Here is a 12550-nt window from a genome sequence, read left to right as displayed (position 1 = left end):
ATAAATGCATATAATTAAAGTCTACTGTTTCACAGTCAACACATGGCTTTTTGGCTAGATTTAAAACAAGGAAAAGTGCACTTTTAGATAAACAAGGCAATAATAGATGGCACTCGTGGTGGTAGTTACACAAAGTTATATTTATTGAGTTTAAACGTGAATGTCTATGAAAGATTGTATTACTGTACTGTGATAAAACAGAATCACAATGCTGAAAAAGCATTTTCAGAAAAAACGTTTGGATTTGAAATCAAAATAATGGATAAATGCTATGTTTGTGGTAAACAGCCGCGGATCAGGAGCGGACTGCAAACGCATCCTGTGCGAAAGCAAAATGAGTCCGTGCTGCTTCTGCACCGCATACACATATTGTATACGCACTGCAGACGGAGTAAGTGTGAACTTGGCACAACAAATCTAGTTTAACATCTGAGGCAACACCACAAAGAGCTCTATGACCAATGCATGGCAAAAAAAATCCCTGGACACGGGATTTTTTTTTCTGCCATAGAGACATTTTGTTACACCTTTACTTAGTGATTATTTTGCCTTATGTCACATGTTATAGCTTTTTGATAAAGCTCTAATTGGTTTTCTTTTGGAAATGTTTAAAACTCACACTGAATGCATTTATGACTGTAAAGCATGTCTCTGTGTCAAAATCGTGATTAAAATCGAAATCGCAAAATTGATCAAAGAAATGGCAATAGGGTTTTTTTGTCCATATCACACAGCCCTAATCACGGTCTGTACCTTCATCCAACCTTTCTTGCTCCTTATCTCAAACTAACCATGAGCTAAACTAAAAAAAGTTACTAAATTCAAAGACAGTCTGGCCTGTTTGGGTGGATTAAATTCAAGAGTGAAAGCTGCCAAAATCACCCAGAAAAGTAGACAAAGACCCGACACAAACCACTTTTTCAAACTATTTTTCATAGACGAAGCAAAAACGGGTTTATGAATTCAGCTGCAAAGGCTTATTTTATCTGATACACTGTATCTGACATAAGGTCTGGTACGGTCTCAGATTATACAGGTCTGTTTCTACTAAAGTTCTTAATGACAACATTAGGATGAAGGTCTAGAGGTCAGATATATGAAAAGGTATATCTTTTTCTTACAGGGATAGTACCCAAGATTCTTGTAGCTTCGCAAAACTGAAGTTGAGCCACTGATGTCACATGGACTGTTTTACCGATGTCCTTACAATGTTTCTGGACCTGGGAACATTACAGTTGCATTGCTGTCTATGCAGGGTCTGAGAGCGCTCACATTTCATCAAACATATCTTAATTTGTGTTCCGAAGATGAACAAAGGTCTTACGGGTTTGGAACGACATGAGGGTGAGTAATTAATGACAATTTTAATTTTGGGGTGAACTAACCCTTTAAATGCTAGTCTTTGCAACACTGTGTGAAACAACACTGACCACGACACATTTTCCATTTAATTTGCACCAAATGCAACAACGAAATTAGGATGATGCAGGTCATCTAAGAACAGCATCTTCTAAGAAATATGAACCACAGTATGTATAAACTACATTTAATATGCAACAATATGCATGACAGACCGATTTTATACACCCTTGAACCACCACTGTGGAGAATAAAGGAGAAACCTTACTATCACAAAAGCAGATGCATATCTGTTTAGTCTTTACATATTAATAGCCACACAAATCAATTGTATACATATGAATGTTTTGATACAGCTATGAAATATCAAATTGCTTATTGCCCCTTATAATAATCTTATTTGTTTAGTATCCAAAACTGAGAAAGATCAATGGATTACGAACCGGACAGAAACATACAAATATGGCCTACTGCATTTGTACATAGTCACTGCTTAAAACAAACATGACGTACAAATGAGCATTTAAGACACACATTTGTTAAAGATGATATTTAATTACAGAAAAAGCTCCCATAATGGGTATTTTCAGCATTTTACTCAGCTCGCTAAAAGAAGCCCTGCAAACAAAGGGTCAAACAGGCAGAGCCGTTAATACGCTAGGCTACCAGCGAGGGCTCTTTCATTCAAATGGGACGCAAACACTAGAAATGTAATGCTTATGTTGACAGGGTAAGTACAGGAACCGTGGATTAAGAGCCATGTGAACTCAAAGGTAATAGCCGGGTTATGAAACGTCACACACTGCCTACAGATACACAAACAGCAGCGGCGGCGCCTGCATGTGTCCAACCCGACAACAGCTTTGTTCGCGGCTCCCATACAACACCCCTAACCCCACGCACAGGGATTCAACCCCTACAATTTAATTAAAATTATTAATATATTACCATACGAGCTGCCTCTGCCCACGTGCGCTCCTTCTTTCTCTTCTGTTTGTCCTTCATTTCCTACTGAAGTTGAGCCACTGATGTCACATGGACTGTTTTACCGATGTCCTTACAATGTTTCTGGACCTGGGAACATTACAGTTGCATTGCTGTCTATGCAGGGTCTGAGAGCGCTCACATTTCATCAAACATATCTTAATTTGTGTTCCGAAGATGAACAAAGGTCTTACGGGTTTGGAACGACATGAGGGTGAGTAATTAATGACAATTTTAATTTTGGGGTGAACTAACCCTTTAAATGCTAGTCTTTGCAACACTGTGTGAAACAACACTGACCACGACACATTTTCCATTTAATTTGCACCAAATGCAACAACGAAATTAGGATGATGCAGGTCATCTAAGAACAGCATCTTCTAAGAAATATGAACCACAGTATGTATAAACTACATTTAATATGCAACAATATGCATGACAGACCGATTTTATACACCCTTGAACCACCACTGTGGAGAATAAAGGAGAAACCTTACTATCACAAAAGCAGATGCATATCTGTTTAGTCTTTACATATTAATAGCCACACAAATCAATTGTATACATATGAATGTTTTGATACAGCTATGAAATATCAAATTGCTTATTGCCCCTTATAATAATCTTATTTGTTTAGTATCCAAAACTGAGAAAGATCAATGGATTACGAACCGGACAGAAACATACAAATATGGCCTACTGCATTTGTACATAGTCACTGCTTAAAACAAACATGACGTACAAATGAGCATTTAAGACACACATTTGTTAAAGATGATATTTAATTACAGAAAAAGCTCCCATAATGGGTATTTTCAGCATTTTACTCAGCTCGCTAAAAGAAGCCCTGCAAACAAAGGGTCAAACAGGCAGAGCCGTTAATACGCTAGGCTACCAGCGAGGGCTCTTTCATTCAAATGGGACGCAAACACTAGAAATGTAATGCTTATGTTGACAGGGTAAGTACAGGAACCGTGGATTAAGAGCCATGTGAACTCAAAGGTAATAGCCGGGTTATGAAACGTCACACACTGCCTACAGATACACAAACAGCAGCGGCGGCGCCTGCATGTGTCCAACCCGACAACAGCTTTGTTCGCGGCTCCCATACAACACCCCTAACCCCACGCACAGGGATTCAACCCCTACAATTTAATTAAAATTATTAATATATTACCATACGAGCTGCCTCTGCCCACGTGCGCTCCTTCTTTCTCTTCTGTTTGTCCTTCATTTCCTCAGCGTTGTCGCGCGGGTGCGGATTTCTGCAGCGGATATGAAACGTGTGCGTGATATACAGCAAGCCCGCTAGCTGCAAAACCAAACAGGTCTTTGATTCCCTTTCGCCTCAAGTACTTGCGTAGTCGCTCTGCTCAAACACGCACGCGTTTCCGTAAAACTGCTTGCCCCCCAAAAAAAGCGATCGGTTATTGCAGCGGCGGCGTTCCAGAGAGTTTTTGTAACGTCTGGAGGGTTAAATAGAGGTAAACAGAGACTGGGCGAAGAACAGGCGATCCCCAGCAGCCTTTGGCATACTGCAGGAAGTCCTCAGTTTGGAATGCAAGACGAGGAGAACACAACAACGAGGTCAAAGGTCAAACACACTGCAGGAACGCAACACAAAAACAATTCTCTCCATCCCCCTCTTCTTCAGTCGCTCCCACAGCCGCGGCACATCTGACGCATTTGACGGGATGAGGCCACGCCCATTTTATGTGCGGCGAGATCAAACGTGATTCGTATTAGGCAGCACGACACATACATAAAAACACTAGAATTATAGTTTTTTGTGCTTTGTAAAGTTTCTCAGTGGATTTTTACAACACAAAACAATCTCACGTTGATTTAAATTAAAGACAGCAAAGAAACACGGCCTCAGCAAGTAAATAGTCCTACATGAAAATACGTGCCGTTGATGAAATGGATCTTAACCAATTTTAACAATAGTTTTCTAGTTAAATAAGGATTGTAATTAAATAATCATGTTTTAAATATGGTAGCTGTATTGACATGTTTTACATACTTTTATGGAGCTTTGACAGAACCATCTTTCTGGTGCGACTTAAAAACCGTATGTCGTACATTAAGCAATAAAAAACAAAACAAAAAAAACGTATGTCTCTTAACCAGTCATGTAAATTGTTCACATGAAGTCCACTCTTTTATTTATAGTTGACTATAAAACCATGTTTATAAATCATAAATGTTGCCAGAAATATTAAATGGGTTAAGAAATCTTGCTTAAATGAGTTTCCAAACAAAGTCCCTTTTGAGGACTTTTATGAATTTCTAGTGTTTGACTGAGGTGCACCTAGGACTTTTATTTTGAAAAGCTTGGTGGTGAATCACCGGAAAACATAACTGAAATAAATATAGCTCGATTTAAGGATCGTTTTTGTGAATAAGGAAATGTTATCTCAGAGTTATCTATTTTTTTATTGATTGTAATATAATGAATATATAAAATAATACAGCAAAGATCATGTTCATGTTTGAGACACTGCGGGCTTTTGATAAGCGCCATCTTTGTTCGGGGCAAAGATGCCTAAAAGTTGTTCTGCATTTAATTGCACAAATAGGTACAAATACAAAAATCCTGAAATCACGTTCCACATGTAGGTAATGATAGACAGCTCAATGTCAATATGATATTAAAGACCTCAATGTATTTTGCAAGACGTTTCACCTGTATCCCTCGTCAGGTTCCTCTTCAGTAAACCGTCGGTTCTGAAACAATGGTTAGGTAACACTGGACGTGACGACTTTCAGCCAATGAAGCACATGGTTATCTGTTCACTTCATTTCACCCCAGATTGTTTCAGTGGTTTGGGCAACCGTAAAAATCTGTTGTGGAACGCAGTGCCAATTCCATTTGCAGTCCCACCTCAGGACACAAAGGTCTCTGTATAGATGAAAAAAATTATACAAAATGTGTTTTTCATCTTAGCCTCACTGTCATCTTTGTGCCGTCATCAAAATAATTCTAGGAAGAGGCTGAAGAGAGCTTTAAAATCTGCTGCTGAGAAATGGGATGGTACTGCACCTGATTGGACGCCTTCTTTTCACTGAGGAGATGCATGAGGATGCTCAACACTCACACAGCAACGAAGAGGCTTACTGTCAAACCACAAAAGTCAATCTTTCTCATATTTCGGTGTGTATATATTAATAGTTATGGATTAAATGTAAAAAAAACAAACAGGATTTAGCTGCCACAGACCACACCTATGCTCTTTTGGATCCATGCACGACCAAAGACCATCTGTTTAATGTTTTAGATGCCAACAGCTGGCTACGGAAAAGGTTGCAGACCAAATGCAGATTGACAAAAAGAATGCAATTTAAACTGCAAGATACTCAAAGAGAACTTCTAACTTTGCGTCGACAACTCAGATATAGACACACATCGCCAAAGACATTCACAGCTCCCAGTGTGAAAGTGGCTCCGAGATCTAGTCAAGCAGTAACGAAGACCTCGGGTTGCACAAACATCTTTGAAGTTTAAGTTAGACTTTTGGTCAAGGAAAATGTGTTCAACAAATGTATTTCCTGAAAATGGGCAAAAGTGACAAGTTTTTTTCAATCTATAAATTTAAAACTTAAATTTACTGTGCTTTGGTTTTGACTTTTATGAAAGATTTTCTGCCCAAAGATTTTGTATAACATTTATAGAATAAATGGTAACATTTTACAGTAAGGTCCCTTCTATTAATCTTTGTTAACATTAGTTAATAAAAATATAAAAGCTCATTGCTAGTACATGCTAGCTCAGGCCCATTAAATATTAATAGATAAAACTTCTGATTTTAATAATGTACTAATGAATGTTTAAATTAACATGAACTATGATTATTAAATGCTTTTAAGCTCATGTTAACTTCTGTAGTTAACTAATGTTAAATTGTAAAGTTATTGATTAAATTATATCAAACGTCACCTGCTTAAAACATTTGAGGAAACATTATGTAAAGTTTGCTCTATTTTTAAAATAAAAGTCATGTACACCATTCAAACACAATATACAATTCCATTGTTCCTTGATGATTTATTTTAAAAATGACAGTCTATACTTGCTGCAAATGGTAGGCCATTAGGTAAAGTATAACAAACACTTTTGAACAAACCGATACTCCAGCCATCAATTATAGATTGTCTTTTTTTAACATCATTCAAATGGCAAGTGTGCAGAATGGACACATTTCATATAAATTATACTTCTCAAAAAGGAAAAAGGAGATTCCATACAGCCAGTCTTTTAAATAAAAGATGAATCATTTACCACGACAAATGAATTTTCTTGCATACAGATCCCAAATACCAAAAAGGCAACAAAAAGTTTTAATCAACCAAAAACTGTAATGGGGGTTTAGATCTTCCATGTATGAATTATGGCACTAAAATGCAGTGATAAAGGGAGATTGAGCCTAAAATATAAACAGAGGACGTTCCACTATTATCCCTTCATCCACTGCTATTCAAGTCTTTGGACACAAGGTGGGAGACTAGCCCTACATGAGATTTAGTATACAGTTCACATTCTGTTTCCTCAACCAGCACGCAATAGACAGTACCGGCATATTGTGTGCATTGGCCCCTTCAATTCCTATGAAACTGCTGGCAGACGCTACGTACGAGAGGTGGGCCTCCAAATATTAGACTCAAGGGATTGGGATGAAAGAGAAAAATAATGCAAATGATTAAGCAGCCAGGGTTTCACTAAGAACATGCTTTGCCTCCTGAACATTTGCAAGATCATTTTTTTCAAAGCTGGTGGTACAAAAAGTCAGATATAGAAAGAAGGCTGACAGCTGGGTTACACCAGCTCCTGTGGGATTCAGTGAGTAGGATCAAGCAGCAATGTTTTCTCTGTGATGTAATGAGGGTAAAATAGCTCTTTCTGCTGAGTGCTGATTACAGGCACCATTGTGGATCCATATTTGAGGAAGGGGGCCTTTGTTTAACTTTTTCTGGGAAAGGGTATTTTTATTCATGGAAATTCAGCAAATTAAATCTTCTAATTTGAAAACAGACATCATGTAGAATAATTTTTAAAACTGCACAAAATAAAGGATAAATAGGTATATGAAGACTTTTAAGGGCACAGAGTGTTTCCAGTGCACTACTCCAGAACATCTGTGTCTCATCGGTCTATACCAGTCCAAACTGTCCCTTTCAGCTCAAGAAATACATGTTCCTAACTGTCATTATCAATCCTGTGGGCTACAAGGGAGAGGAAAGACAAAAGAACATGAGATTTTAAATTACAGTTGGGAATAGCATTCATCTTTACTGCTGGTAAACACAATGAAGGATCTGCCATCATGAAGTCAAGATATTATGTATTAAAATAAATGCTCTAAATCAACTGCAGATTGTTTTGTTTGGTTTGCATACTCACATTGTTTTGGTATCCTGAGTGCTTCTGTGTCACCACATAGAACTTGGTGCATCACACCTCTGAACTGATACAGCATCTTCAGACTCTTCTCCTCACCTACACCAGGGTCGTAGAAGCCCGGTAACCCAGCCTGAAGACATTCATGCAAAAACATCCAATTAATGCTTGCAACAGCATTTAACTTTAGGGGTGCAGCAGTTCAGTTTTCTCAGGGTTTGGTTTTTATTATCTTTCTGTTTGTTAAACATTTCATACAATACTATTAGAGTGCAACACTATGGCCAATATGTTGAGAATTACATTTTTCATTTCTTTTTTTTTTAAGCATTAAGCTACATTTCAAAACTACAAAATTTTTAAAATGTCAATATTTATTGGATATTAAGGAAACATACACTACTGTTCAAAAGTTTGGGGTTGGTAAGACATTTGGTAAAGGCTGATAAAAACATTTAGCTGATTTAGTGCTCAAACAATTCTTATTATCAATGTTGAAAACAGTTCTTCCGGTTAATATATTTGTCGAAATTGATACTTTTTTTGATGAACAGAAATTCAAAAGAACAGCATTTACATTAAATTTTTGTCACATAACCATCTTTACTGTCGCTTTTAATTAATTTAATGTATCTTTGCTGAAAGAATTTTCTGAAAAAAAGAAAAGAAAAATCATGCTAACCTCAAACTTTTGAACTCGTGTACATCTTTGTTTATAATTTTAATTAATTTGCAGTTTCTTTTTCTTTCTTTCTTTCATTCAGTACAGCAATACCAAAAATACATTTAATATTTCAGAAGCTTTGGAAGGCACTAACAAAACATTACAGGAAACATCAAAAACTAGATAAATCCTTTTAAAAATTCATTGCTGTTCTAATAACTTTCTACTCTCATCTTTTACTTGTCTTTTGGACCAAAACCAATTACAAAGCAAGCATAACTGTGCTTTACCTTAGAGGCTTCTGTGAGAATGAGCTTGGAGTCCTTCACCAGGCACTGTAGAGGCACCGTCACATCAATGACCCTTGCCCTTTCGTGCTTCCGGCTGTTGTCGGTCACAAACTTGCCATACCAGGCGTTGAGGATGATCAGACCTGGTACACAAGAAGACTGAGTCACCAAACCTCACTTGGCAGAAAGTTAAAATCACAGTTTAATCATGTCCAATGCTATTGGGAGTAATGCGATCATACCCATTCTGGACTCCTCTGCTTCGATAATTCTACGCACAGACTCTTGCATCAGCAGAACCTAGAGAAAAGAGTGATTTCAAATAAGACTGCTTGTATATGCACATAGTGAAGGCACACATTTATCACCCTGACACAGCAACTGATGTGCAGATTGGAACGATAGCCTGACACTAACTCACTGTTTCTCCGAACACTAATAGCCTGCCGTGAAAGTTATGACCACTTTAAACGGCCATGCTTTATAAATTATTTGCAGTGTATTTGGACATTATGAACTCACAGCTGCTTCTGCCTCTTGCTTCTTCTTGGCAATGTCTGATGCCGAGCTCTCCCGCTGCTTCTCAATCTCCCTAAACAAAAGACGAAAGGTTCAATTTTAATTTACTCATTTGCTCTTTTACTCACCGCTTCAAAGCCATTTAAACTGATTTCAGTCTATTATTTTCCAGACTCACAGGGGATAAAGGTTGGAGAAGAGTGTTGGGAAATCAACTGGCCAATAAAAGACAACAAAATGAAACAGGTGGAGAATGTCACTATGACTCTGCACATTTAATCAGCTAAAATGGCTTACTGTTCCTGCTGAGCACGAACGTAAGGTCTGATAACTAGCCGCTGGATGGCCAAGTAGAACACAAGGGGTCCGACAGTGGCATAAAAAACAGCGCTGGGTAGAAGCTGGTCTGTTAAGTGAATGGGGAAGAAGTACGTCTGGCTCGCTCGGTTCAACCTGGAATAGACAAGAATACCTCGATTTCAGAGCTACTGAAAAACTTCTATTGGGAAACAGCATCAAAATGATCAAAAGCATTTTACTTGATCTTGAGAGAGACGCCTTGAGGTACTCCAACACTGACGGTAGCGCCCAGGACACTGTGGCGACTGATCTTAGTCTCGGCACCATATTCCACCACCGTACCGAAAAACCCTGACCTGCAACACAAGTGCTGTTATTTTAACAGGCTAGAAACAGAACAATGAGAATCATTAAGACACTTGGTAGTGATCATCATCAGCCACGAATAAACTGCAGGTAATATGAATACAGAATCTAGTAGGGCTGTGCAATTAATCGCATGCGATTGTCATGCGCATCTCGTCAGTAAAGCCGGTTCCGTGATTAGTAGTAAATTTGAAAAAATTGCTTTCAGATGGAGCGGCATTTACTACACAGAGCCGTAGTTCACTGACAATTAGGCAATATCGCGTTCATAATCGAATGCGATTCATCGGCGATTATGAACACCATATTGCCTAGCTTGTCAGTGAACTACGGCTCTGTGTAGTAAATGCCGCTCCATCTGAAAGCAGGTGATGGAGATTTACTACTAATCATGGAACCAGCTTTACTGACGAGATGAGCATGACAATCACATGCGATTAATTGCACAGCCCTAGAATCTAGGATATCAGACACAGATGCTGCATTTATACTGCAAGGACAAATACACCGATTTCCTGTTTATTTACATTAATTAGACCAGCTGACTTTAACAGTAAGTCTGTGACCCCTAGGAAGTCCATATAATATTTGATCTCAAATGTGAAATATGCAAATAAAAATACATGGCTAACCTAATTTAACTACAGCTCGAACCAAAGACTGTAACTGATTAAAATAGGATGTACAAATACGAGGAAAGGTGCATTTCAAAATGTATATGTGGTTCTCAATGTATATAATTACTCATTACTCATTAAGCATTTAGAGATCAGAGAAAGTTCATATCAGATTTAATCCAAACTGATGCAAACCATTTTTTTGCGGTTTACACGTGCAAAAAGTAAAGATAAAATCTGTGCCAAACAGGGTGCTTGATAAGCAAAAAATTAAGCATAATGATAAAGTATAACAATGATAAGGAATTAGATAAAATTCCTTGATTACACCAAAAATAATGGAATGAATAATGTCCAAAAAACAAAAACAAATACAACTTTATCAATAAGTAATTATTTAAAATATTGTGCATAATAATACTCAAAGCTAGTATTGGCTGACAAATTCTACTACGTTTTTGAACTACCGGTTTAAACTAACCATCTTTTTGGTTAAAAGTGCAAATGCAGCCAGAAAAAAAACCTACAAGACATCTCTATGTAAAACACAAAAAAACAAAGGCAGCATCCACAGATACATACTTGACAGAGCCCTTGATCTTGGTCTGATCATCATCCTGGAATTTGTACTGGTAGCTCATCATGATAAATGTATGTGGAATTCCCAACTATGTCAATACAAAAAAGATAATGAACAATGGTTGAAAAAAACCCCACTGGAATAAAGATCAGGGGGTGCTGTACATAACCGCAACTGACCTGCACAGCGAAGGTGAAATGACTGCTTTTGGTGTCCCTGACGATGCTGGTGTTCATGGAAGACTGAGTTCCCCAGCGCCACTGTAAATAACCCATAGTGTTTTTGTCCAGGTGGCGTGCAAGCATAGTAGTGAGACCCGGCCGTATACCACGGGATGAAAACTGCATGCCACAATGAGCCGTAGTGAAGCTAAAAAACACAAATATATCTCAGTATACAATACACTGAATAGCATGCAACTTGCAATAAAAACAGTCAAAACAATTTTTTACTAAAATAAATAAAGTAATAATAATAAAACTAAATTACTCAAACACCACATAGATGTGCTGTACTCACCAGCGTGAAGTCAAGTTACGGAAAATCTTCAACCCGAAGAGAGGGCCATGTGTGTCTCCTGCCCCAAACTCAACCTGTATTAAACATGTATGAATCATGTACGGTTACATGCTCAGCAAAAATGATAATCCAGTCAATTACTATGTCAAGCATTAACTGAAAGCACTTACTTCTCCCCAGCCCTTAGCTGAGGTAACTCGTCGCAAGGCCAAGTTTATGTTTCCTCCCCCATTGCCGTTGTGTGTGGAGAGAGAGCCAGAAAGAATGGCTGTGTCTGAGGTTGTCAAAGGGGCCTATGAGAGCAGAAATGGACAGTAAATAAGCCTTACGACTGTATTAAGATCAGGGCCAATGACTTATAAGTGTTTCCCCAATATAAAAAAGTCTCTTAGAAAGTTCTTTGAAATTTGATTTTTTATATATTGGTTTCATGTTTTTTTTCTGAAAAAGTTTTGTTTTTAAGTTTGAATTTGATGGTTTAAATATTATTATATTTTATTAATTTTATTTACACTATTAATTTACATTATTAATTCTACAGGTACACTGGGGATGCACCGATACCGGTATCGGTATCGGGCCCGATACCAGTCTCCTGTACTCGTACTCGTTAAAATGCCCCGATACCAAACGCCGATACCACACAGCATGTGATAAGCGCCATATTCAGACAAAGAAACACCGACAACAGAACAACAGACAGCAGAAAGGAGTTAAGGATGTCTACTACGAAGTATATGTATGCAATGAATATAACGTTAAACATTCAGTATTAACGCCTGTATAGCTGGTGTGAGCGAGCTGATAAACAAAGCACGCTGAGTGGATTGAGTGCGCGGTGGCGCAGATGTGCGAGCTTGACGAGTGAATATATCTTTCTCACAGACATCACTGGAAAGTTTGTAGTTCGGTCGGATACGTCAAAAACAAGTAAAACAATGCACAAGTTACTTAACA

At 37.9% G+C, this 12550-nt stretch overlaps 2 protein-coding genes and 1 pseudogene across 5 annotated transcripts in view; 1 reads left to right on the top strand and 2 right to left on the bottom strand.

The window, feature by feature from the left end:
- The window catches only part of LOC107701716 (putative Polycomb group protein ASXL1), a 23252-nt gene extending 18204 nt beyond the window's left edge, over window positions 1-5048 (bottom strand). For 2 of the 4 annotated variants that reach the window (XM_016503785.1, XM_016503788.1), the window contains exon 1: window positions 2308-2364. In XM_016503785.1, coding sequence (XP_016359271.1) covers window positions 2308-2364 — 57 coding nt within the window. Of the gene's footprint in view, window positions 1-2307; window positions 2365-3520; window positions 4011-5029 lie in introns of those variants that run through there. The other 2 variants (XM_016503787.1, XM_016503786.1) reach the window with 2 other exon arrangements.
- Window positions 4885-5848, top strand: LOC107701692 (THAP domain-containing protein 3-like; annotated as a pseudogene).
- A 526-nt stretch (window positions 5849-6374) lies between these two features.
- LOC107701714 (dnaJ homolog subfamily C member 11) overlaps window positions 6375-12550 on the bottom strand; it is an 11749-nt gene continuing 5573 nt past the window's right edge. The window contains exons 6-16 of the mRNA XM_016503784.1: window positions 11764-11886; window positions 11594-11667; window positions 11254-11443; window positions 11077-11162; window positions 9751-9867; window positions 9509-9664; window positions 9215-9284; window positions 8935-8992; window positions 8693-8835; window positions 7742-7871; window positions 6375-7563 (exon numbers count right to left, since the gene is read on the bottom strand). Coding sequence (XP_016359270.1) covers window positions 7538-7563; window positions 7742-7871; window positions 8693-8835; window positions 8935-8992; window positions 9215-9284; window positions 9509-9664; window positions 9751-9867; window positions 11077-11162; window positions 11254-11443; window positions 11594-11667; window positions 11764-11886 — 1173 coding nt within the window. The 3' untranslated portion in view covers window positions 6375-7537. The remainder of the gene's footprint in view (window positions 7564-7741; window positions 7872-8692; window positions 8836-8934; window positions 8993-9214; window positions 9285-9508; window positions 9665-9750; window positions 9868-11076; window positions 11163-11253; window positions 11444-11593; window positions 11668-11763; window positions 11887-12550) is intronic.

The sequence above is a fragment of the Sinocyclocheilus anshuiensis genome, unplaced genomic scaffold, assembly GCF_001515605.1.
Source record: "Sinocyclocheilus anshuiensis isolate Anshui unplaced genomic scaffold, SAMN03320099.WGS_v1.1 scaffold1658, whole genome shotgun sequence".
NCBI lineage: Eukaryota > Metazoa > Chordata > Actinopteri > Cypriniformes > Cyprinidae > Sinocyclocheilus > Sinocyclocheilus anshuiensis.
Note: the sequence above shows the minus strand (reverse complement) of the source record. Positions and strands in the feature narration are given on the sequence as shown.